This window comes from Lepidochelys olivacea, assembly GCF_965140295.1.
Source record: "Lepidochelys olivacea isolate rLepOli2 genome assembly, chromosome: 4".
Taxonomy (NCBI): Eukaryota; Metazoa; Chordata; order Testudines; family Cheloniidae; genus Lepidochelys; species Lepidochelys olivacea.
Window position 1 is genome coordinate 50,896,432 of NC_140414.1, and position 27,740 is coordinate 50,924,171.

The 27,740-nt window shown below is 40.3% G+C and overlaps 1 protein-coding gene across 2 annotated transcripts in view; it reads left to right on the plus strand.

The window, feature by feature from the left end:
• Nucleotides 1-1,125: 1,125 nt before the first annotated feature.
• Nucleotides 1,126-27,740, plus strand: part of JADE1 (jade family PHD finger 1) — a 59,134-nt gene continuing 32,519 nt past the window's right edge. The window contains exons 1-2 of one of the 2 annotated variants that reach the window (XM_084625816.1): nt 1,126-1,312; nt 15,237-15,314. In XM_084625816.1, the coding sequence (XP_084481942.1) occupies nt 15,263-15,314 (52 nt within the window). In that variant the 5' untranslated portion in view covers nt 1,126-1,312; nt 15,237-15,262. The remainder of the gene's footprint in view (nt 1,313-15,236; nt 15,315-27,740) is intronic. The other variant, XM_084625817.1, reaches the window with a different exon arrangement.

Here is a 27,740-nt window from a genome sequence, read left to right on the forward strand (position 1 = left end):
TCCTTTGCTGAACTAAGGTGTGACATTCTGGCACACAGGGTAAAAGTATTGCCCTGGGGAGCTGCATTAATTTGTAATTATATATATATTTTGTAATTGTGTTTACTGTCTTTGGAATTACTTTCCACAGACAGCTTTATTTCTGTATTTGAGATTATAATACATGTTCTCTATAGCATTATTCTTTCCTGGCTATACCCAGGAACTCTGTGTAAATGAAGAGAGTCCACTGTTTTCCCAGGGAAAATGAATTAACGGACCGAGGAAAAGCATTTTATACTAAAAACTGTTCCGTGTTCTCCATTTAAATGCCCTCTTTTTCATAATGAAAAAATAATTTGATACCGATTCAGAATAAATTTTTTCTAAATTGTATTTAAAAATAACTAAATTTGAGCATCAAGACATTTTGGCCCTATTTTCACCCTTCTCTCCCCAGTCTGCAATGGAAAAGTTTGAGAAGCAGAAGGGTTAGAGTGGGGGACTGAGAATCAGAAGTCATTTCTAATCCTTGCTGTGACTATTACTCACTGTATGAACTTGGGCAAGTTATTTAACCTCTCTGCCTTGGTTTCCCCTTTAAAAAATAGAGCCCTGGCCATGGGGCTTGAATGGTGTGAGGCATTAATAAATTAACAGTTGTGAAATATTTTGAGATATTTGGAAAAAAGTGTTCATGAGTACACATTAAAAATAACAGTAGCAATACCTTGTGCAAACATGCATAAATAATTTCCAGACAGTAGGAATGGAATACAGGGCTGCTCTCAAGCAGTGAGTGACAATTTTGAATGAGTATGACTTCAAGCAACGGGTGAGTTCTACTGGAAACATTTCAGTGCAAAATATTCTTCATCACAAGAGGGAGATACTTCAGTAAAATCCATTCAAAAATGAAGGCGTCTCCTTGCAATTGTAAATGGAGCACGACCTCTCCAGTGAGGGCTGTGAAGAGTTAAATCAGACAGTTCCTAAGTGTTGTAGTCTCTCCTCTTCTCTTCCCCACCCTGTTTTTTTCCCCTCTCTGCTCTCTCTCTCTCCTTCTAGTTTTGGCAGGGGATTAAAGTAGCTCCCCCCTGTGGCAGCAGTGACCCAGAAATGAGTTTGATTCACAGAGTCCTTCCTCCATAACAAGTAAAAACGTCAGTCTGTGTGTGTGTGTGTGTGTGAGAGAGAGAGAGAGAGAGAGTGAAGGGAGCCACAATCTGCTCCCACTTTCCCGTGCTTGTCTGAACTCATGAGGCAGCACAGACCCCTTCGCGCAGAGAAACTCCAGCCTCACTGGCAACCATCGCGGCGGCAGCAGCAGCAGGTAACTGTGTCCAGATTCTGACTTTCCTCCTCGCCGCCGCCGCCGCAGAGTGAGCAGGGGGAGCAGCCAGCACAGCCATATTTGATGGGTTTTTGTTGCTTTGCTTTGGAGTTCTCCAGAAGCAGCTAGAGAGCAATTTAATGCCGAAGGTCGCTGCCGAGTGGAAATAATATAGTACGTCATTAATATGGCGCCAAAAGATTTGCTTCTTGATATGGAGCGAGAGGAGGCAGTTGAGTTGCAGCTTCACTATCCCACAAGCAACTTGTGCATTGCTGGGGAGGGAGGGAGCGGTGGGAGGAGGAAATAGATGATTATTTTGCAGCTTTGAGAAACGATGGGATGTAGGGAGTGTTGTGCTAGCTGGTTTTCATTTTGCTGCAGACTTTGCAGTGGCAAATAAGGCTCTTGCAGCTTTCAAGGTGCACCAGCTAAATTAACACAGTTTTGCACGTAGATTTTTTTTTTATTGTATATGCATTTGACCTGGCTGCAGTTGGTTTTTTTTTTTTTTTAAGGAGAGTGGGAAGGGGGTTACCCTGAATTAATCAATGCTGTATCAGCCGAGTTGAAAAGTAAAAAGCATGGTATCAACTTGGTAGACAGATGGCAATGGCAGAGCGCAGGTCCTTTTAGATATAGACCTATAGACGGGGGGAGGGGTGGCCATGGCCGGTATCTGTCACTGTGTCACCCACATGTCCAAAATATCCATTGCATCAATTCAAGGGCGGCGAGGGTGTTAGTTTGTGTGCAGGCAGCTTTGCAATTATGTTCACCCAAATCATGGATTTTACCTGCAGTAGTTTTAAAAAATGCTTGGAAAGTATAAAACCGTTCACCGGTGAAATTAGGCAGAAGTTTCCTTTTGGAGTAGGAGAGCGTTGGCCAATTAGTCGTGAACTCGATGCGATTGTGATTTTAGGCACTAATAGGCATTTGTTGAGGAAGTGGAGGGGTTTAGTATTGTGCCACAGACCCATTTATTTTCACCCGAGTGCAAGTGTGTAGCTCCTGCTGGAGAGCAAGTTGTAACAGCCTGGACGTGCACGTGTTGGGAGAGTGTGAGTGTATGGAGGGAAGGGGGGGTGTGCGTGTGTGTGTCTGAGTAGGGAGGAGGCGGGGGGGGGGTGGTTTGGCTGCTCGGGCTCTGCTGGGTGGCAGCAGATTCTCTCGGTGCCCAGCGCTGCTGCTGGTGAGAATGATGAATGCGGGCAAGGGCTGGAGTGGGGACCCGCGATTCAGTCCCGCCTGAACGGTCTCGTTTGCTGCAGAGATTCGACACCCCGCTAGCGTCCCCCCCACCCCCCGCGGGGGGGAGGCGGGATTTGCCTCATCGGGCTCCTCTGTGCTGGGTCTGGGAGGGGGAAGGGGCTACTGCAAGCAGGTGCACGGCGGCTGCAAGAGCGGCCAAGAGGCTTCTGAACTTCTCCATTCAGTGCGATCCTTCCCAGTTCCACCACCCCATTCCCGCGGAGGGCTGGCGAGTTCAAATCCACGCGGGGGTTCATTGCACAAGCAAACACGTGCGGGTGCTTGATACCAACTTCTGCAAGCCATTTTCATTCATTCAGGCAGAGATCGGGGGCTAGATTCTGCCCACAACTACCCCGTGCAGTCGCATTCAGACAGGGGTGCCCCTTGAATAACCCCGATTCTATTATGGGCACTTAGAATTAGATCTTTGGGGTGGCACATTAATTTCCCAAATACTACGGTGATGGATACTATTACTATGCATTAAAATAAATAACAGGACAATTCATAATAAGTAGTATAACCATAGTAAATACAGTGAATTGCAATGGCTGTTACCGATGAAGCTCTTAAATTTCCCAGGCGATATTGAAATGCATATGTAGTTGTAAGGATATACTAATGAAATCAAGAGGATGGTTCAAAATGTCTGTGAGATTGTACAGGTGTAAGGGAAGATTTTGGCTCTTAATAGCTCTCCCTCTCCCTTTAGCAAGGCCTTGACAAGGAAATGGGTCTAGGTTATGGTGTTTTCAAATAACCGCCTCATTTCGATCTAACGGGCCATCCTCGGCGTCCCCAGAGTGCAGCGCTGGCGATTATTCCAGTTGCTTTGAAATTAGACAAAGCCGCCCTGCTCCTGCTGCTCGTATCCCTGGACTCTGCTCGTTGCATGCTCAGATTTTGCAGATTTTCAAGCTTTGGGTCTTGCTTTTTTCCCCCTTCAGTATTCCTTAGCAGTTTATGGTGCGGATTTTATTATTCTGGGGGAGGTTGGTGGTAGAGGGTGGTGTGTGTTTGTTTGCACCGCCTGGTGGATGGTTTCCTGTGACAAGAGGTGATACACAGTTTCCAGAACTGTCTGGCAGTGGGAGGAGAGACCGACAGAAAACAAGCTCAAGTCTCAGTGCCGCTGCGAGTCAGTCCTAGTCTAAACCGTCCCCCACCTCACCCTCCCCAGACATTGCAACATGGAGAGCGGGGGGTGGAGATGGGGGGGGGGGTTGCATGGCTGTAGCAATGGCATGGATTTGGGAAACAGGGAGCTGAGCTCGGGGCATCAAGTTTGATTTGCAGCTGAGGCTGAGCGGATTGGTGTATCTGGTTGGAGGGGAGGAGCAGAGGGAGAGGGACAGGAGGGGGTGGGGGAGATCTGCTCAGTTTCAAACGGAGGCAGACAGGGAAGGTGCGGATGAGATGGGATTTTTGCCTGCTGTGTACGAAGGTGCTATAATCGCTAGAAGGGTTTAGTCTGGCGACAGCAGCGCTGCGTGCGGGGGGGGGGTAATACTTTCTTCCCGGCTTCTCCACCTCCCTTCCCAGTCTTTGTTTGTGTCGGATGCCTCCGACCGGACCTCACTGTACGAGCCGCCTCCGCGGCGAACCCTCGGGCCCAGAATTGCTAAGGCTAGCGATAAATGAGCCCTGTGTTGTGTGGATCGGGAAAGCTGGGTGGGTTTAGGAGACATGACTTTACCGCTTAGCAGCTTGCTGCCCGAGCATGCTAGGAGCTCCGGGTGGGAACGTATATTTGAACCAGAAAGATCTGAAAAATAAAGGGTGAGGTTTTAAGAATACAAGCAGCAAAATTGCTTCATTACCAGAAAAGCAGACTTTAAACATGGCCTTAAAATGAGCCTTCCAAATAAGGAAGCCTTCCTGTAACTAAGACAGGTCTAGATTTGCAGTCCACTATCCCAGTAGTGAATATTTGTTTTGATCACACATGCAAATTATTAAAGTTATTAAATTATTTTTTGTCAGTTATTTAGCTTTCAAGAGCTCTGATCTTGGGAACTAAGGTGTCAGTATAGGAGGTTTTGGAACAAATTGATAAGTAATAAGTCACCAGAGCAGATGGAATTCACCCAAGAGTTCTGAAGAAATTTAAATATGAAATTGCAGAACTATTAACTGTGGGATGTAACCTATTGCTTAAATCAGCCTCTGCATTACTGATTTTTTTTTAAAGATTCCAGAAATGATCCTGGCAATTACAGTCCAGTAAGCCTAACTTTCGTACCAGGCAAATTGGTTGAAATTATAGTAAAGAATAGAATTATCAGACACATAGATGAACACAGTATATTGGTTAGGAGTCAACACGGCTTTTGTAAATGGTGAGGCATGATTTCTCATTTATTAGAATTTTTTGAAGGTATAAACAAGCATTATGTGGACAAGGATGATTCAGTTGATGTACCTGGACTTTTAAAAATACTGACAAGGTATTACACCAAAGGTTCTTATGCAAACTAAGCAGTCATGGGATAAGACGGAAGGTCTTCTCATGGATCAGTATCTGGTTTAAAAATAGGAAACAAAAAATGGTAGGAATATTAACAGTCAGTTTTCACAATACAGTAGAGAGAGGTAAATAATGGGGTCCTCCAAAGATTTGTATTTCTATCTGTGTTCTTCAGCATACCCATTAATGAATTGGAAAAGAGTGGATGAATAGCGAGGTGTCAAAATTTGCAGATGATGCAAAATTACTCAAGATAATTTCAAAGCTAACTGCAAAGAGTTGCAAAAGGATTTCACTAAACTGGGTGACTGGGCAATAAAATGGCAGATTTATATGCAGGTCTGTGTAGCTTGAATGCTTGTATCTCTCACCAACAGAATAAAAGATTTTACCTCCCCCGCCTTATCTCTTGTAAAATTGCAGATGAAATTCACTGTTGATAAATGCAAAGTAATGCACATTGGAAAAAAATAATCCCAATGAGAGATACAGAATGATTGGGTGGTAACACTCAAGATCTTGGCATCATTGTGGATAGCTTTCTGAAAACATCCGATCAGCGTGCAGCAGCTGCCCAAATCACACAAAAATGTTAGGAATCATTAGGAAAGAGATAATAAAACAGAAAACATTGTAATGCTACTGTATAAATCTGTGGTACACTCACACATTGAATACTGTGTGAAGTTATGGTTGCCCCGTCTCAAAAGAGGTTTATTGGAAATGGTAAAGATACAGAGGAGAGCAACAAAAATGATTAGGGGGATTGAAACAGCTTCCATAAGAGGAGACATGAATAAGGGCTGAGACTGTTCAACTTAGAAAAGAGATGACTGAGGGGAGAATATGAATGGTGTGGAGAAAGTGAATAGGGAAGTGTTGTTTATCCCTTCACGTAACACAAAAACCGGGGTCACCCGATGAAATAAATAGGCTGCAAGCTTAAAACAAACATAAGGAAGTACTTCTTCACACAATGCACTATCAACCTGTGGAACTCGTTGCCAGGGGTTCTAAAGGCCAAAGCTGTAATGGGGTTCAAAAAAGAATTAAATACATTCATGGAGGATAGGCCCATCAATGCTTATTAGCTAAGATAGTCAGGGATGCAGTCCCATGCTGTGGGTGTTCCTGAATCTCACTGCCAGAAGCTGGGCCTGGACGACAGGATGCATTAGTTGATAATTGCCCAGTTTTGTTCATTCGTGCATTGTCTCTGAAGCATCTGGCCACTCTCAGAAGACAGTATGCTGGGGTAGATGGACCATTGGTCTGACCTAGTATGGCCTTTCTTATGGGAATTAACATACCTATGATTAATTTTCCTCTGCAGGCCCTTTCCTTTTAGGTAGTAATTTTTATTCTAATAAAATTAATCTGATGCCAGCAAGCAGAGACTATGCTGGATTTTCAGTTCTGTCACTCATCAAGTAATAATGGGCCATGCCTTTACACAAATGACTAGTTTATGTAGCCACATGAAAGCTTTAAACATAGAAATTTTGAGTAGTCGTTACATTAGAAGTTATGGTAATCGAATAGCAACAGGTGTTTTCCTTTTATTTTCAATTTTAACTTTTATTTTAAATAAAACATGATTACTGTCACACCCATTCCCAAAGAAAGAGATTTAACTGTAATTTGGATTAACTCTTTTGCAAGTAATTGTTCTCTTTTTTTAAATAAACATGTTTGCAAGCTCTAAAACCTTACTAAATATTATACTAAAATATGTTTGGTATGATTCTGTTTCTAGAGATTCTCACACTCAGTGGGATATTCTGTTCAGACAGTAAGGGGTGTGCATTTTAGTGACCGGATTCTCCCTCCAGAGGCAGATTTCCTCCCACTGCCTGTTTTAAGCTGTGGTTCATACATATGTCTACAATGAAATAATAAAAAACACATAGCTGCAAATTTCCCTTCTAGCTTCTCTGTTTTCATTTCTAGATCACAGAAATATTAAAAAAATGCATCCTCTGCCCAATGGTTTTCCCATATGCTCAGTGCTGCCTCTTTACACTGCTGCTACCTGCTAGAATTGGCCCAGTTAACAGCTCACTTTAGATTGAAGCAGTCAAATAAATCTAATGGGTGAGGGGTGAGTTAAATTAATAGGTAGGGTCCAATTTCTCATTCCTCTATACCCTGAGTAGTCATTTACACCAGTGCAAAGGCAATGTAAAAGGCTACCAAAACCAGAATGGTAGCATATTGCACTCACTTTGCAGTGTAAGTGAGTACACAAGTGGTAAGGCAATGATAATTGACCTGATAAAGCAGAATTTGGCTCTGTCCTGGTGTGGATTTTGAATAGCTCTACTGAAGTCAATGGAAATACTCCAGATTCATATGGCAAGATTCATACTTCAGATTTGGCCCATATATTTCCCATGCAAGTTTGTGAGGGCTTGTTCTCCACATATCCAGTCTCTGTGGCCTTTCTACTGCAGAAATGCCCAATATCCCTTTAAAGATAGAATGCTAGCTCAAGTTATATTTCTTGTGTGCATGAAAAAGTGGGATAGCAGAGTATTTTAAACTTGATCAAGATGAGTTCTAAAGTATCAGCATGGATTTTATTGGGATAATATTACTTTTGATTTGGGTTTATACCTCTTTTCACATATCTGTCTGTAATATATAAAGCACAATGTTTTCTGGGTGGTATTTGTTGGTGAAGGGAACTAGAAAAGCTGTTTAAGGGATATAGTAATTGGAGACAAATGTCTTCATCTAACATTCAGTTGATTAAGACTAGATTATTCTTTGCTTCCCATTTATACAAAAGTGTTTGAAGTGATCTCTTGTGTGGTGATGATAATTAGGTCTTAGTGTAGTCAGTATCGTTGCAATTAGTCTGTTACTTTCAAGAAAAGCTAATTTTTGAGTCTGTGTTCAGGGTGTACATCTGTCATAATTCTGCTTTCTTTCCTTACTGTCTCTGCAGCTGTGCAGTGCAGTTTATTACAGTGACACACATTTAACGCTGTTATAGTTAATGGTCTAGAGTTTGAATTATAAACTCTGTTTATGCAGAGGTTCATAAAACCATTAAAAAATTCTCTGGTGGGAAATCTGATATATAAAAGCTTTGACCTGAGGATGCTCGTTTAATTTTTTTATAATCATTATAAAAATCTTTCTGTAAAATAATAGCAGTTTGCCGCTTTTAAATGACACCTTCTTCCCCAGCCTACCCATCACTTAGAAAGAACTTCAGGTCAGATTCAACAACCAAAAAAGAAAAAATACGTGGAGTTTTGTTACCAGGCAATTGAAGCATGAAAAATTCTATTTGGAGTTTGTGTACATTTTGTGCCATTTTTTACATGACATTGTCTGGGCTTCTGTTCTGAGGAAACTAGATTGCCTACTTGAAAAAGAAATGGGGTCAGATTTTGTCCTCAGTTCTATATCTGTGCAATCCTGATATCGGCCTTTAGTTTAATTTTTTTGTCTCTTCTTTCCTTGTCTAAATTAGTCTCTTACAGCGCTAAGAAAAGCAAAGCCCATCAACGTATATTAGTGATAAGAACAGAGGATTTGCCATACTGTATCTCACTGTAGGTTCAGATCCAGTACTTTGCATCTGTCAATGGATCACTCTGAGGCAAGCCAGAAATTCGGTGTCTTTACTGCACCTAGCCAGTTGTGTAGCAAAGTACTGGGGATGGATATTATTACTGGACACCTGCAAAGATTTGGAAGTATGAAATGATTCTGAAGTAGGACATTGTATTTGATTACCAATTAGTCATTTATTTGCATCATATTTTACAGATATTTCTGTTAAGTAAGGATTATCACTATGTCATAGACACTAATGGCTCAGAAGCCGCCTCCCAGACTATTAAACATTATGCATTTTAAAATGGTCTGAATAGTATTCAGCACTTGCCCAGTGCTTTACATCTTCAAAGCAGTGTACTTAACTAATGAATTAAAGACAGATTATAGTTCGTAGAGCCAGTGGAGTGAAAGAGGAAGAACAGAGCACCTTTAGTAGCCCAGAGATGTGACCGGTGGTGGTAGGTATGTCTGTGTAGGCAATAATGCTTTCTGGGCTCTAGGGAAGAGCAGAGAGCAGCAGCACTAGTTGTACCCTGTGCATGTGTAGTGTCTGTCATCCAGCTCCCAGTACTGCCCTGATGTGGCTAGTCAGTTTGCACGTGGTGGGGAGTCATAGGGTCATGACCTCTACCCCATCCAGACATGCCCTCGCTGCTGTGTGCAGCACTTAGAGAAACACTGATTGTCCCAACACCCCTTGTGATCCAGGAGCGCAAGCAGCAGAGTCATGGCTGCCTCGAGCAAAACTGTGCTTTTAGGGCTCCCCAGTCTCCACTTCCTTCTACACCATACTTGCAAATGGGCGGCTGTAATAAAGCTGTTAGTAGACATAGGTATTGGCATACTGTGTATGGGTAGAAAGAAAAGGAGTACTTGTGGCACCTTAGAGACTAACAGTCTCACTTCCAGGAAAGATGGTTGATCTTTAATATTAAAAGTATGTCACTGGAAAGTAAGCCACAACCTACATTGTTAAAGGAATGCTAAAGGTTTGATTTAAAGATGCAAAAGTTAGAAGAGTTCTAAAGTTCTAGACTGACATATGGATCAAGCCTTTGTGTTGATTTATCATGCATGATGTGTAAGAATGTTCTAAGACTTACGCAGTATCAGGTCACAACAAAATAAGGACAAAGTGTGAACTATAATTCTGAATTACTTTGTTTTGAAGGTTTAATAAACGAGATTTCTGTCTTACTGTAAAGGTGAACTGCACTAACAATTTAAATATTTATAATATTCAACTATTCTGAGCCAAATTATTAACATCAGTGTAAATCTGGAATAACTTTGTTATCACTGGAATTCCTGCTATTTACACCAGCATAACTGAGGACAAATTTGTCTTACAGAGAACATATATTGTAGAGTGATTACTGCACTTTATTCCATTAGTGCCAAGTAGATTTTTGCTTTGTTTTATCAATAGCTGGGATCGTGCTGGGTTGAATACTGTGTGGCCAAATGCTCATTCACAGATGGGCAAGAACTCAGGAAAAGCTGGAGTAGAATGGTTGTAAGACTGAAATTATATTTGCTACCTTATCCAAAGTTCTTGGTTAGTCTCCTTGCTCTTGGCCAGAGGCTATCTAGTATTTCAGTCCAAGCTGGATAGAAATATTATTCTCATTTCTTGTCTGAAAGAAATAGAAATAGTAGTTTGTACTATGTATGCTTGGAATCTGCTATGATCGGCACCTGAGCGTCACAATGTACATAAAATGCTATTTGCAATTTCTGTGTATATAATAATTGTGGACCAAATGCGAAAAAGTCTGAGATGGACCAACAGGGATGTCTAGGGCTATGAGTATGCAGCTTAGATATTTGTATTTTATTTTTTCATTGTTTCTCTCAGTGCCCTCTTTACTTGAATCATAGGAAATATTTTCACTGTAAGAAAATTTTACATTGGTATTGTTAAATTTCTTTAAATTGCAAGTAGAATTTGTGGCTTGGGAGGAGGTGTAAGTTGGGGCACAGGTGTATTTCATCCTCGTGAGTAGGCTTAGTCCTGAAGCTCATAGATTCCCTGGGTATGTTTTCCAAGCCTTTTTTTGAGATTTGAATCTGAATTTTGCAAATGAGCTTTCTTTATTATGGGTCATACCAAATCCTGGATCTGTAATCTTTAAACTTAATCCAAATCTATATCCAAACTTTGTGGCTGCTGCCTGACTCATGTATTTTGATCTTGATATTTGTATCTGTTTATTAAATGCATAAAGTTCTAGTTTATTCTAAAACTGTTGATTCAGAAAGAGTTTAATAATATAATTGTGGGAGATTGTGTAACTGATTATTATTCTTTCACCTCTGAATGTATGTTGCCCTCTGAAATAGTTATGAAAAGTCATGATGAAATGAGCTACAGTACAGACCTGTTTACGCGTGGATGTCAGGAGTCAAGCTGTCACCACCTTGTGTTAACGGACCGCGGATTAAGAGGGCCATGCTGAAAAATGTGTCTATGATTCACTTAGGAAAAAACGCCATTATTTCTGCTTTTTCTGGCTCGCATTTTTTTCTTTCTTATGAAGTCTGTCATTCACCGCAGATGAATGATTTCGATATTTTCTGCATTTTGCTCTTCCATAAATCTTACAACAGTTTCTACAGCACTAAGGGCTTCTGTGGGCGAAAATTTGACCTTTTCAACGACATCCTCGCCATCACTTTTGCGGTCCGACATAGCCTAGCAGCCCGTTAATATTTCTTCCTCGGACAGAAATTCTGAAGTCGGGCCATCTTCATCCATCTCTAGCCACTCAGTAATGATTTCCGGTGACGTATACAAACTAAAATCTTTTATCATTTAAAAGAGAAGTTTACCTTTTATCCTCTTTTGACTGTGTGCGTGTTAGAAGGATGTCGTCTTCCGAAAATCCTTCAAAGTCTGGCTCTGAATCAGTGCCACTGCTGGAGTTTTCCGAGTCTGAGCCGTCTTTGACAGAAAAGACATCACCGAGAGCCTTCATCCAGCAGTTTTCAGTGGACTTTTGTTTTACTCCGTCCCAAGCTTTTTTAACTAAATAAATAATTTTCTTCATGTTTAACTGTTTCAGGAATTCGGAAATGCCTGAAAATGTGCATGACACGGTTGCTGAAATCAGCTCCTGTCCATAATTGTTCTTAAAATTCTGAATAATGCCCTGGTCTAAAAGTTGAATTTTTGATGTTGTGTTGAATGGTAGGTATAGCACTCAAATTGTTCCATCACTCGATACCAGTGATTCGGCTGGAGGATGGGCTGGACAATTTTCAAGTAGCAAAAGTGCTTTGGCTTCGAGTTTCTTCAATTGCAGATGCTTATGAACAGCTGGAACAAAGCTGTTGTGGAACCAGTTGTTGAAAATGTGTCTCGTCATCCAAGCATTTTTGCTGTTAGTGTATATTACTGGCAGTTTGGCTCTATTGAGGTGATTAAAGCAGCAAGGGTTATGAAAGCGGCCAACGAGAAGAGGGGCAAGCTTATGGCTGCCCGTCTTATTACTACAAAAAAGACGAGTCACACGATCTTTTATCTTTTTAAATCCAGCTGTTTTCTGTGTCTTGTAATTAAAGGCTAAAGTCTTATCAGGTAGCAGTTTTGAAAATAAAGCTGTTTCATCACAATTATAAAGTTCTTCATGGTAGTCTTCATTTTGTAAAATAGATTTTTAACTTGGCGGAAACGTGTTCGCGGCCGATTCATTGGCTGGTCGGCTTTCTCCAGTTATTGATACCTGCGCTATGCCATGGCGCTTTTTAAAATGACTTATAAACCCCTTGCTGGCTTGGAATGACTCATCCCCTATTAAATTTCCAAATTTTGTCATTTGGACTTGAAGAATTGGCCCACTTAGCGGCATTCCTTTCAGCCTTTCCTGAGCAAACCCCGTGCGCATGGCTTTGTCTATGGTGGGTTTTGCTGAATAGCACACATGTTTTCGCTTAAGCCCCGCAACAGAATCAATATTTTGTACAAAGCCATTCAGTTTAGATTCATTTTTTAGCCATCCTCAGAGAGTAGATTCAGCAATCCCAGTATCTTTCGAAATTTTGGCCTGGGTTTCTCCGCTATTTATTCGATCTATTACAGCCGGCTTTTGGTTTCATATTAACTTTTAGTGGACAAACATTTGTAACATAAAACCACCGTGGATCTCCAAGACAGCCATATTCACTCTAATGTCTGATATAGTAAGTCACTTTGGGTTAGATAAATCAATCTTACTGATTTTACATATCAAGTTTGCATATACTTGTGCCACAAAGGAGGAAAATCCGCCAATGCATCAACCCTTATTATTGTACCAGGTTCCCTGGAGAAGTAAAAGATAATTGTGGCTTTCATTACTCAAGATCTTTCAACGATGATAAAATGGGAGTTAATTAAGCAAAAAACCCTTACCCTTTATGTATATGAGTAATTTTGCTTGAGAAGGTATTAGTCTCAATAAAACCATACAATCTGCAGGTTTTGGTCAAGACTTCCCTCTTTTCAAGTGGGAATTGTTCTTACAAAAGTTGAAAGCACTAAAGTATTGTTTTACTACAATTAGACGTATTTGTCTCTCTGAACCTGGTTATGTATTGAAGCTGTTTCTTCCACTGGCCCCTACAGCATGGAGCTGTTTTGCTGAAAGGTTCTTAGGAAATCCCAGTTTATATGAGAATACCAGGTTTAGATTTTCTGCACCAGGTAAGAATCGAAAACCTTAGGCATCTGATTTCTGAATCTTCCCCTAGAAGGTGTGCATTGGCATTTTGCTGCTAATACATCACCCAGTTCTCATTGTCACTACAGTTGATACATGACAAATGAAGACTCATGGAATTTGATGTACACCCTAGAATACTTGTCACTTTAACTCATGGTGAACATGCTTTGCTACACTTGTCATGTCATGTTGTTTCCGCTTTTTAACTTCAATTTTTATGGGCTTTTGCATGTCGATGTTCACCAGCTATTGAAGACCTTAAAGAAAATTTAATTTAGAATTATTCCACATCATAAAACATTAGAACATATCACCTCTGCTTGGGGTATTGGGGTTAAGATACACAACCTTTCACCTCTAAGTCAGTAGGTTCAAGGGCAGCTCAGCTTGATAGTTACTGAAAGTCATTGCCATCCAGCAGTTTCCTAGCAGCCTCTGTATGACAAGTTGGGGAGTCTGTCTAGCTCCTCCAGAACAGGCATGCTGTATCAAAGAAGCCAGCATAACAATTGGCATTAGGCCAGGAAGGGTAATAAAAGCACGCTTGGGAGGACGGAACTATTCTGTCATCACAGAGGTAGTTTCTTCTAGAGCAGTTGTTCTCAAACTTTTTTTTTCGCAGACCACTTGAAAATTGCTGAGGGTCTCGGTGGACCACATAATGATCTTTCCAAATGTAGTTTGTACCATTAGCTAACTATTGTAAAGCGCTTTGGATAAAAAAGCTATATATAAAAAAGTAATAATAATTAACATTTTTTTGTTCTACAAATAAAAGCACACAACTCATATTTTAATATCAGTAGTCTTACCTTTCTAATGCAATGGATGTGCCCTCTCTCCCCGTCACGGCAGCCCCCGAGCTGGGGCTGGGAAGGAGGGGGGTTTCTCCCCCGCCATGGCAGCCCCCAAGCTGGGGCTGGGAAGGAGGGGGGTTTCTCCCCCGCCATGGCAGCCCCCAAGCTGGGGCTGGGAAGGAGGGGGGTTTCTCCCCTGCCATGGCAGCCCCCAAGCTGGGGCTGGGAAGGAGGGGGGTTTCTCCCCCGCCATGGCAGCCCCCAAGCTGGGGCTGGGAAGGAGGGCCGTCTTTCCCTGGCCGCTGCATTCCTGCACGTCTCAAATTTCCCTCACTCCCTCTTCTCACCCCATTGCCCCCTCCCACCTACCTCCTATTTCCCCCCAGGCCACCACTTCACCTTACATGTGCATCATCTCCAGGGTCCAGGTAGCTAATTAGTGGAGCCACACCTGCACCTCCACTAATTAGGTGGATGGCCCTTCATTTTCTTGTGTGCGGCCACCCAGGCGCGCACCTCAGAGGGAACTATCCGCAGACCACCTGAATGGAGCTTGGGTTCACAGACCATAGTTTGAGAACTATGTTCTAGAACTCTGTTCTAGAGCATGGTTGACGCACATTAGCTGGTTAGGGAAGGGAAGCCGGCATTGCTGCTCCGTGCTCTGTGGATAAATGGAAGACTTTTTTCTCCAGTGCTGTTAGGCTGGCACCTTCTACCAGGACTGAAATTGCTTTAAAAGCATATCAGCCAATGTACATATTTACAGAGGCAATAATACTATAATTTTATTGCTTATCTAGAGCCACAGTGGGGTGGAGGAAAATCTAACCAGTGAGAGTACTTTTACTGTAGGGTTCACCTACACAAAACACAAAAATATGCTTTTGCTTCTTGAGAGGAATGTGACCACAGAACTGTCATCACACCTCATTAAATCACATTTTCATCTGCCCATATGATATATGTCTAGTTACTCATCGTTTGGATGTTTACTGTTTATATTTTAAATGCTATTTAAAGCTGTTTTTTTTCATTTGTGTGCTATAAATCCTGGAATGTCATCTGAAACACAACTTGATGGTTGTGTATTATCTTGGGTTAAGTGCTGTCTCATTTCTTTACAGGCCACCAGCTGTTTCCCGTGGAGATCATGAAACGAGGTCGACTTCCTAGCAGCAGTGAGGATTCTGATGACAATGGCAGTAAGTGCTTCTTTGTTGTGGTTGGAGTGCACTAGGTTATGAGTTTGTTGAAACCATATTTTAATGTAATATTTTACATAACAGAGGTATTTTGCATAGCAGCTGGGTCACAGAAAGCTGGAGAACACAAATATTAGGAAACTGTTCTAAAAATATTTTCAGAATAGGTGAGCTGTAGATAACAGGATCCCACAAGACTTGCTGTTGATTATAGAGTGTTTGATAATAATGTGAAACAAATAATTTTTTTAAAGGTCCTTTGTGGTGCAAGCAATACAGCTTATCATTAAAAGAACAGAATTAGCACATCAGTGCCAGAATGTCAATCATTGTGCTTAATATGTGGTCCTAGTAACTCACTAGATCCTCTATTCCATGGCTTTCTGGTGGCTGGAGCTACTTGCAAGAATGTTTTGTAAACTGACAAGGTTTATGAACTTCCAGAGATGGACCATTATGGTCGCTTCTTGCTTGGAAACAAGGAGAATCCTGACTACACTTAGAGGACATGGAGATACGTGAAGAATAAAAGGGTGTTTCTTACAGCCAGTCAGAAAACAAAGCCCAGCTTTGTGTATAAATACAGAGATTACCTAGGAAAAAACAGATGTGAAAGTGCAGTGAGCAGGTTTGGGGCCACTGCATCATGGACGCTGAAGCCTCTCAGGATGACAGGTCAGAGGTTTTATCATTATGTCACACATCATCTCAGATCTTATGGGAAATTCTTGATTTGAGGTCTATAGGTGAGCATAATGCGTATGTTGGATTTGTGTCTCAAACTACGAAGTAATTTTAGACAATAGTAAAGAAAAGCTAGAATGAAGCCAAGTGAAGCCTGGAAAGAAAGTGCAACAAAAGCAAGAGAGGAAGGAAGTGGTATATACTTGAAATAATATTTGGAGAAAATATTAATAAAATCTGACAGGTATTTATCAAATAATTTAACAAATACATTTTGAATTATTTGACAAGACCTACTAAGTTATACTTTATTATTACATAGAAAGGTGATTATCAATTTGTTAGTTAACACTGCGTAATAAATAGTACACAACTACTTTTTTCCTTTAACTCACAGCGGGCATAAAAACACAGGTATTTTTTATCCTAGCTAGCCGTTTTAGACCTCTGACTAGCATGTATCAGACTCTTGTTCAAAAAATGAGTATGATTATTAGAAAAACACAACTTCATTTTTGAAGAGATGGATATTCCAATATATAAAGCAGTGATATAATGAAATAACAACAGATGAGTGAACTTGTTCTACTGAATTTCAGACCCAGTCAACTGTCACAGTTTGAAACTTCAACTCAAAGATTATCTAGTTCAGATTCTACTTTAAACAGTCCATGATACAAAGAGCAGAAAGGGGTCAGAGTAAAAACCAGATGAAGATATAAGGTGAAAATGGCACAATGATCAAAGTGAAATACAAGGAGACTGTAAAAAAGGGAGTTTGGGGGTGGACGGAGGGAGATGAAAATACACTGTATGTAGAATTTTGAGGATTACTTTCTATTCTCTATAGAAAGATATGTTTGCTTCTTTTTCATCTAATCTTCTTTGGAAGGATTTAAATTGTTTTACATAATGCCAAAACACTTGTTCCCGAATCCAAAAATAGCTTAATAGATTTTTCAAACTCTCCAACTCCATGAGGTTCTCCCAGCTTTATTAAGGGGCCAAATCCTAAAAGCCCTTACTGTTTATCTACTCCTTATTCAGGCAAACTCCCAGTAAAGTCCGGTTTTTCTTTTTTCACCTTCTCCACTCCTTTTTTCACACACTGATTTCCAGAGCAGTTTGCCTATGTAAGGGTTAAGTTGTAGGTCCTGATATTAGGTCTACATAGGCAGACCCCCACTATTGTCAATGAGATTCCACATGGGTGTAGGAGTCCACCTACATAGCTCCTGCTGCAGGATCAGGGCCTAAAAGCCTGATTCAAAGTCCACTGAAGTCAGTGGAAAGTCTCCCAATAACTTTCTGTTGGGTTTTGTTTAAGCTTTAAAGACCTCAGGATCTGGCCTAATAATGCTTTGCACATATATAGTGTCTTTCGTCCCAGATGACATGTACCCATGTAGACCAGATGAGAACCAGGATAATGCCTTTGACAACTGCATAAATTACAAAGCTGGAGAATACAAATCTCTTGTTTGATTTGCCCGAAGAAGAATCTTAGCACAATTCCTTTCCCATTGGCTGATCGGTTTTCCATGACTCTCTTAATTAATATAGTAAGCATCACAAGCAGTAGTAAATGTTTGAAGAATCATAGTTCTAGGCCTTGTTCTCCAAGTTGTAAATTTGCCAGTGAGTGGGATAAGAGATCTTACTCTCTCTGCTTCATCTTCTCATGCTTTCTTCTCTTTGGTCAGATTATTAATATCTATTGTTGTTATCTTAATTTCCAGATTCAGACACACAATTATTTTATCAGCAATCTCTTTGATCCACTTCACTAGCAGTACTTGCGACAAGCATTTATTCTGCAGTTTAGCTAGAGCCTCCCTGTGTGATACAGCACTAGATAGAGAATTCTCTGAACTTTTGCCTCCACGTTTTTGTTGAAAGATTTCAATCTTTTTACAAACCATTTTACTCCTCAAAGACTTCAGAAGCACAAGACAATTAAATCTATTATTCTAAGCACTTCAAACAGCTGTCTTCTAATTGAAAAATTAAAATTTTAATCAACACTTAGTTGGAATCCTCTTGCCTAACATCTGCTTCTCATCAGAGTCACTCGTGCCTCTTGACCTCCTGTGAGCTTAGTGCACACATGTCACATTGAATAGTGCAGAACTACAGCTTTAGCGTTTGACATTGCTGTCACTGAACTAATTGGCAGAATTACCACTGGGATTAATGGGTAGGATTGGGCCCCCAACTGTTAGACTATTCATCCTTTGGTTGTGGGTTTTTCAAGAGACAACTCAATGGGAAAGTGTGGCCAGGCATTTTGGCTTCAGTATGAGCTTGACTGTGTATAATTTGGGGCTAACTTGTCCACTGATGACCCCTTAGTGGCTGACCCTAACTTGTCCACTAATGCCCGCCCTAATAGCTTTTACCTTAAAGGGAATAGGTGCTTTATTTTCCTGAGAGCAGAAGCCTACGTATTCACAAGGCAATAATAATAATAATAATAATAATTAATAAAAAACAAGCATTTGTCTCTCATTAAGACTTAAATGTAAAGGTAGAGTTTGTGTTTTAATATTTTTCTTATTTTAAAAATCAACAGACTATGGTGTAACTATTTGCATTTAGCTTAATACATGGAAGCAAGGCTATGAGTTCAGATTTTGTATAAATGCATTCTCAAAGAATGGGAAACATAATACCAGGTACTGTTTGAGTGACAGGGAAACTATAACCCTATGACTAGGGCCCTGCCAAATTCACGGCCATTAAAAATGCATCATGGACTGTGAAATCTGGTCTTTTGTGTGCTTTTACACTATACTATACAGATTTCATGGGAGAGACCACTGTTCCTTCTGCACTGCTGCTGGCAATGGCTCTGCCTTCAGAGCTGGGCTCCCAGCCGGCAGCCACCGCTCTCCAGCTGCCCAGCACCACTGCAAGCAGCAGCAGCGCAGAAGTAAGGATAGCAATACCGCAACCCTCCCCCTACAATAAGTTTGCAGCCCCCTCACAATTCCTTTTTGGGTCAGGACCCCTACAATTATAATATCGTGAAATTTCAGATTTAAATAGCTGAAATAATGAAATTTACAATTTTAAAAATCCTATGTCCATGAAATTGACCAAAATGGACCATGAATTTGGTAGAGCCCTACCTATATATGAGGTCTGGATGCAAACACAACCCGAAACACATTTTCTTAAATCCAAGTTCCCTTTCTCATGCTTCTGCTGCTGGAGGATTTGCTAATCCATCAACCTCACCTCAATTGGCACACCATTACAATCATAATAATAATTGTAGTGGCATATTATGATGTGATGATCCTTGGCGATGAAAAAACACACTCATCATCAAAACATAAAAAGCAACAGCCTCCCCTCTCTAATCAATGTCTATGTTGCACAAAAATAAAATATTATCAGTAACTGTCCAATTACTCCTCTTGAACCGTATGATCCCTGTGGTGTGTTTACAGCAATTTCACACAATTACACTATGTGCGGCACTGAAATCATGAACATACACTATCCACATTAAGTTAATGCAGGTTCCCTTCTGTTCTCCCCTCTCTCAGCAGTATACATCTGAATATTTTATTACCTTTGACAATGCACACTTGACCTTGCATATGCACATATCTCATTTTGTGCCACTCCTCTAAAAGTGTGGCGAACTCATGGATCCCATGGGATATTTCATACTCACAAGGCCCACTTTAGTTCTTTCCTGTTGTGAAGTCATTCCACTGCAGTCATTTCTGACATTTTATTTGCAAATGTTGTTGTAGACAGAGCTCTCTGTCAACTCTGTGAAGCTCAAAAGCTTGTCCCTTCCACCAAAAGAAGTTGGTCCAATGAAAGATATTACCTCACCTACCTTGTGTCTCTGAAGTTTTATTGTTAGATTAATTGCAGATTTTCAATGTCTGTCTGAGTACCATCTGTATTTGCGTCCATATCACTGTGCGATCTTGTCAGATCTTACAGCCTAAACAAAATTGGGTATGCTCAGTATTTGAATAGGAGCCTTATAAGGAAAACTCACAAGAGGCAGCAATGATGAATAAGGATATGATTATGTCACGGCAGTTACTGTTGCCATGAAACCATGAATTTTGCCATTTATATGGACCCTGCTGCCAAACATTAACAGTGTGTTTGCTTTGATCAGTTGTGGTGCATTAACAATTCATTAATTTGCTGAGATCTAGTCCTCTTTGAAACAGGGCTAGATTAAAGTGAACTAACAAACTGTTAATGTGCGGCAGCAGGGTCTACAGTAAGAGTCCATTCATTTGCTTTGATTAGTTACTGTGCATTAAAAGTGCCTTCATTTTGATCAGCTGCTGCACATTAACAGTTTGTTCATTTAATTTGATCTAGTCCCGTTTCAAAGAGGAATATTAGACCAAAGTGAATTAACCAGCAGTGTCCACAGGGTTGCTGTGACTGCCATGTGAAATATCTATTTTTTGCCATGATTGTGCCACGAATTTTGTTTATTTTTACCATTACAAAGTTGTATCCATAGTGATGGCTGATTCAGTATATGTTTCTTGTCCTTCTCAAGTGTACTGAGCTGATGCCCAAGCACGCTGCATAAAGGCAGTATGCTCCTAAAGGTTCTGTCTTTCAGATTACTGTTTATTATGTTATCGTGCCCAAAAGCATATTTGGCACTTCTAAGAAGGCATATTCCTTGTCCTATACATCTTCAGATAAGATGTGAAACTCTGTGGACGATGAACACATTGAAGCTGTTAACGACGAGCACTCTACAGTATACACTATCTAATCTGGAAGCAAAATTGGAGGCACGTTCAGCACAGGTTGTCACTGCAGAAAGACAGGCCATTAAAGCTGAAAGTCAGGTAGAAACACAAAAGATTCAAAGGATTTAGAGCTAATACCTAATTAACACCAGACCTGGGATCTCAATGAGGAGTTCTTTTGCTTTGGAGAAGCAAGCTGAAATGCAGTGTAACCAGAATTGCACTCTAATATCATTGTCCTGGTCATCCTATAGGTAACCTGACATAGTAGAATCCGAGGTAAACAATACTAATTTACTTAATATAGGTTTTGATCAAGAGTCGATGCCTAACTTCCCTGTGAAGAATCCATCTGAAGAACGTGGCTACTACTAATGGATATTTGGTCATTGTAATGAATTATCTGGAAAGGAACAGAAACAAATATGTTGTCAGATGACAAAAGGGGATTTTGTTTGAGATGCAGAGAATCTCTTTCCCCCATATGGAGGGCCTATAACTCAGGCAAAGTGAAGAGATTTCCAACTCTGAAGATGTGCTTGCGGCCATTTTATACCCAACCAAACTGTATGGATAAAATGTCCAAAACTGAACTGTAATTACAGGTATCTTAATTTCTGAGGGCACAATCTGAGATCTCCAAGGCCTGATTTTCAGAACTGTGCACAACTTCCATTGACATCCCATGATCATCACCTCAAAAATGAGGTCTTTTTAGTTTAGTGTTTAAATATGGATTTAGATGCTTGATTTTAGGCTCTCTCAGTTGAAAGTTTTGGCTTAGTGACTTACGCTACAGAAGATGATGTATGCTTTCTGGGACAAAAAGTCTGCAAAGTAGCGTCTGGAGAGAACCAAGTCAAATGGCGATGAAAGATGAGAAAAATGAGGCACCTGTCTTCGAACTGCATGTAAAATACCTTTTGTATTATTCATTTTCAGTCTTTTTTTAATTAGACCACTGGACTGAATATTAACTTATTTAGTAGTCATAGGTAGGGCCCTATCAAATTCGTGGTCCATTTTGGTCAATTTCGTGGTCATAGGATTTTAAAAATCGTAAATTTCATGACTCAAAAAGGAGTTGGGGGGAGGGTTTGCGGTATTGCAACCCTTACTTCTGCTCTGCTGCTGCTGGTGGCTGTGCTGGGCAGCTGAAGAATGGTGGCTGCTGCCTGGGAGCCCAGCTCTGAAGGCAGAGCTGCTGCCAGCAGCAGCACAGAAGTAAAGAGGGGGGGCATGGTATGGTATTGACACCCTTACTTCTGCACTGCTGACTGCAAAGCTGGGCCCTCAGTCAGAAGCTTCCCCTCTCTGGCTGCCCAGCTCTGAAGGTGACAGCACAGAAGTTAAGGTGGCATGGTATGGTATTGCCACCCTTATTTCTGGGCTGCTGCTGGCGGCGGGGCACTGCCCTTCAGAGTTGGGCGCCCAGCCAACAGCCACTGCTCTCCAGCCACCCAGCTCTGAAGGCAGTGCAGAAGAAAGGGTGGCAATACCGTCACCCCCTAAAATAACCTTGTGACTCCCCTGCAACTCCCTTTTTGGTCAGGACACCCAATTTGAGAAACACTGGTCTCCTCTTCTGAACCCTCTATAGTATAAGGTAAAAGCACACAAAAGACAACATTTCACGGGGGGAGACCAGATTTCACAGTCCGTGACGTGTTTTTCATGGCCGTGAATTTGGTAGGGCCCTGTTTATAAGAAATGGTATGTGGACTTATACGTGTGCAGCTGTTTTTACTAAGTACAATGGGGAAATTAGCCTCAGATACTCTACTGCTGTTTACTTTATGCCCTTCATGTTGGATTTTCATCCTGTAGTTTGACCATTGGCCAGTGAGATATGCCTGAAATAGGGCTTTACTGTGAAGAGTGGCAGCTCAGGCAGCAGACAGGGAGACTAAGCATTTCCTTTTACTTCTCAGGCTGCAGATCTTTCTGACAGAGTGTAGTGTTGGCAGCAGTGTCTACTCTACCTCAAAGCGAGTCTGGAAAGAGTATAAGCAGCTGGAAATGCCAGCACTTAGCAAAAACAGCAGCCAGGCAGGCATCCATGTCAGAAATGTTTTGCACCGTTATCCTGCTTGGTTTAGTGATTAGCAGAGTTGTATTTACAGTAGAAAAAGTGTGTTTAGACTCCCAGTGTTCTCAAGCTTTGAAGTGTTCAGAGTGTAGCAGCCTCTAGCTCTCTTGGGACACTGCTGGATGCCTTACAGGTGGTTTTACAACAGTGTTATGCATGATATACAGTATAACTGAATATCTTCATGCTGAGTGGAATATTGGTGGATGGGGAGAATTTGCTAAGGTTTTGGATGCGCTTTGGTAGCGCTAAGGACTTCTCTGTTTTAATGGGCTTTCTAAAATCAAAACATATTTTTGATTGGTAATTTCACAAATTGATATAGTTAGAGACAATTATTTTTTCTTTTCCTTTTACAAATTCTAGTTTTTTCACAAGTGTGAAACATAGGTCTCTTCTCTAATTTCTTGATCACAGTTTTCTTCTAATACTGAAGGAGCTGTATTTTTGTGATTTCATTAATAGTGTACAAGCAAAAAAAAAAAAAAAAGATATGGCTTTGGCTAATATCAGGCACGTAGTCTCCGCAGATAATATAGGAAAGTTGCTCTACTTACATCTTCCTATAAGTTTCATTCCTTGTCTCTCCAGTGCTGCGGTCTGCCAAAGCCTTGCTTCTCTTAACCAGAGACTGTCCATTTATTTTTAATTATGCCTAGTTAAATAAGTTTTTTGATGAGGGAAAACAAAATGCAGACTTGAAGTAAGGGGCTGATTTGCCTCTCATTGAAATAGTGGGATTTTGCATTGACATCAGTGGGAGTTGTTGGATCAGGCCCAAACAGACCGATATAACCCACTGTAACACCCACGAGGCATTTTTTTTGGTTTAAAAAAGGAGTTTTCTAGGGGTCTCTGTTCGCAGTAATGCCTGGATGATTTGTATGCTTAACTCTCAGTAGGTGTTAATGTTAGCTGAATACATACATCACCTGTTGATAGGAAGTATATAGGTCCCTTAAGAGTATATATTTATATCTGATTTTCTAATGCTGATTGGATTGTGTATTTTGGGTAATGTTTTGTTAGTTTTGAAGACTTAAAGTGTATCACTGTGATTTTATTTGTAGGTTAAATACAGTACTTTGATCAGACCATCCTCTCACTGCTCATAATAAAGTGTCATGGTCAGACATTAGTTATAAAGATTTCCTATTAACTTGTAAACCAGGCTTATGAAGGTGTATTTTAGGGTCAAGCTGCCCACGGAACAATTTGGCCCACTTGAAGAAGGAAAGAGATGTTAGGATGAAGGATTCCAATTTTCATTACTTCTCCATTGTTTCTATACCCAGGTTGATGCGCTGCAATGCCTGGTACACTTTGTGCTTTGAAGTTGTGCATTTCATATTCACAATAAAATGTGGATTTTGGCATGTACAACAACTCTGATGGAGTTACCGTTTGTCATCAATCTTCCATCTGTTATAGAATTAATTCATGTAGTACACAAGAAAAATTTTCCCCAAGGTAAATTGTTTAGTTAGGAATGTTTTATTTGTAAAACCCCCAGTGATGCAGACTTTTGATATCTCCATTTGATTGATTGATTTATTTATTTTTTTACAAAGACTGGAGTTTAACTGTAAAACATTGTCTTGATCTTTGATAGCTTGCCAGTCTCAATAACTGTCTTGTGCTTTTTTCTCTGAAACTGGGGAAACATGTGAATTACTGTTGGGAGAAGATTATTTTTTAGAAATACATTGGTGACATAGAAGTTGTGCAGCTTTAATGCTGAGGATTTGTTTTGTGTGAAAAATACCAAGAATCTCTCTAAAATACAGATTCGTGTGTTCTTAAGTTTATCTACAGCACATATGATACAAAAGTACCACATTGTTTTTAGACCTGCTCCAGTACTTTTATTTTAGCAATGACAGGTAGTCGCTTTCCTGTAGTCCAGGAATGTTCTTCAGTACATGTAATTGGACATAAAAATCAGGTAATTTATCAGTGAAATATCTGTAATTGCCTGTGAACTTTTTCTTTCAGTGATTATTCAGAGATCTCTCTGCTACCAAATTTCTACTAAAGGGTGGAAATGAAAAGTGATTTGCCTTTCATACTTCCTTCTTTTCCTTGTTGTAGTTTTCTTGGTTATTTCAATAATATTGTTCCTGGGTTACCCAAAGAAAGAACAAATTTAACTAGTCAAACCCCCTTTGTTGAAACGCTGTGGCTGATCCTTGTTCCATTGAATCCAGTGATATCTTGCCATTGATTTAATTGGAAGTAGAATCAGATCTTTCCTTTTACGTATTATTAGGACTAGTTATATTTAGTCCTGTTGTGTCACTTCTTTTGCTCCTTTAATTTGTTGCATTTGTGTTTCTAAATGATGTTATCTAAATCTGTTGATGTTTGCATCTGTTATGGTGCATGCTTAATAATTATTTTTATGTTTGTTTATTCATTAATTGGATGTTTTTCCCTGTTAAAATGAAACCTGTGCGAGGTTAACTTTAACTTGTTAACTACACTTGCCTGTCTTAATGGTCAGTAAAATCTTAATTCAGCCAGAAGTCCCCCCACGCTTATTGCATGGTTTTATAAACCGCCTGTTCTGTTGGCCAGAAAAAAAATCAGCAGACCCATTGGTACCTCTTATTAAAAGGTTACACTATATATTCATCAGCTAAAATGTAGGGTGTGGGAGGAAACCGTCACTCTTGAATTATGTAAGAAACTTCGTGCTGTCCTTCATTTTAGGAAGTGATTAGATTTTTGGGAGAAAATATCAACCACAGATATACTCGGTAGAGGTCTGCTCTAATTTGAATTATTCCTCCCAGAATGGCCAATCTTGTGTAAAGATTCTCTATTAACAGAAGCATGTAAGAGCAATTTAGGAAGTAGTATTAAGATTTAGGAAATGGTGATAGGATTTGAGTCTCCATGCAGCACTAAGAGGTCAGGTCAGTGGCATAGCTGTAATGTTCTGCACTCTTATGATTAACAGAATTACATTTAGGAGGATGTTTTGTTTTGTAGTGTCTGTTAGTAACAGAGCTGAGAAATACTTTGAATTAACCAAAAGGGTATTAATGAAACAAATGGAGACAGAAGATATGCCAACAATTATTTTTGTTCCCCACCTCCAGTAGCTTCCCAGGGACACACACATACAATCTGAAAAATCTATCCGTTAGCAGCTTGTTCAGAAAAAGTCACATGCTTGCTTACTGTCAACCTCCAATTGATATAAACGTATCACTAGAGCTGAATTAAAGCACATAGTTAAAAATCCAGAAGTATATCACATTGCTACTGTTTTAGTTTTGCCAGATGCATGTATCAGTTGTGAACAACCACAGAGGGAGAGGAATTATTTAAGCTCAGTGCCAACTTGGACACAAGAACAAATGGATATAAACTGGTCATCAGGAAGTTTAGACTTGAAATTAGACGAAGGTTTCTAACCGTCAGAAGAGTGAAGTTCTGGAACAGCCTTCCAAGGGGAGCAATGGGGGCAAAAGACATATCTGGCTTCAAGACTAAGCTTGATAAGTTTATGGAGGGGATAATATGATGGGATAGCCTAATTTTGGCAATTAATTGATCTTCGACTATTAGTGGTAGATATGCCCAATGGCCTGTGATGGGATGTTAGACGGGGTGGGATCTGAGTTACGACAGAGAATTCTTTCCTGGTTGTCTGGCTAGTGAGTCTTGTCCACCTGCTTGGGGTTTAGCTGATCACCATATTTGGGGTTGGGAAGGAATTTTCCTCCAGGGCAGATTGGCAGAGGCCTTGGGATTTTTTTGCCTTCCTCTGCAGCGTGGGACATGGGTCACTTGCTGGAGGATTCTCTGTACCTTGAAGTCTTTAAACCACGATTTGAGGACTTCAGTAGCTCAGACATAGGTTAGGTGTTTGTTACATGAGTGGGTGGGTGAGATTCTGTGGCCTGCTTTGTGCAGGAGGTCAGACTAGACGATCATAATGGTCCATTCTGACCTTAAAGTCTATGATTCTGTGAACTGTAACAAACTTCCAGTTACTAGCTGTGTTACTGGCAGAAACTACAGAATAAAACAACATCTTGTTAATGGAGTTTGTCATTCTGTACCTTGAATGCAAAAAACAAACAACCCCTCCCAATATGTAAGAAAAAACAGCAATCTTGTCCACCTATGAATTAGAAATCTCAGTTCTGCTAGATTGCTGCTGCAACAGCCTAATTAGCTAAATATTTCAATAGCTGTGGCTGTAGTTGATCAGACATGAATGTTTTTGAGATTGGAAAAATGTTAAGATCTGGACAACTAGGTGCAAAAGTGTGTGTGGCTGTGTAACTTAAGGGGCAAAGTCAATTGGAAAAGCATACTTCTCTGAATAATTTTTACTTACATGTTTAACAATAACATCTAAATACTATAATTGAAAGGAACTAAAGAAAAAAATAGTTTAATGTGAGTTTTTTTTTTCCATTCATTTGCTTTGTGCATTTGTCAGATCTTTGTGGTTGGTTTCACTATTTATCTTGGATAGCCAGTCAGAGTGAAATTCTCCACTGTGGTAAGGTCCAGCAGAAGACCAGTGCACCACTTAAGTTTCACTTAAGGTCTCAAAATAGGTTTTAAGGGAGACTTAAGTGTTACATTAACCTTGTGTTGACTTTCTGCACATAAATGAATCGCCCTTACTTACTTTCTTCTGTTTTGTGTGGATCTTTCACGCAGCACAAGGAAGAGAAAAACATTTTACAGTATCAAAATGTGATTATAAGACAAAACAAAACAACAATGGCAAGGAGGACTCAAGGTCAAATGAAGTACCTGCAATGACTTCAAGTATGTCTCTGTGGGTGCTTCACTGTATGAGCGTATGCACCTGTGCCCTCTTGACTGGAAATAATAAGTAGCAGCGTTTTCAGGTCCATGTCTGTGCAAAGCAGT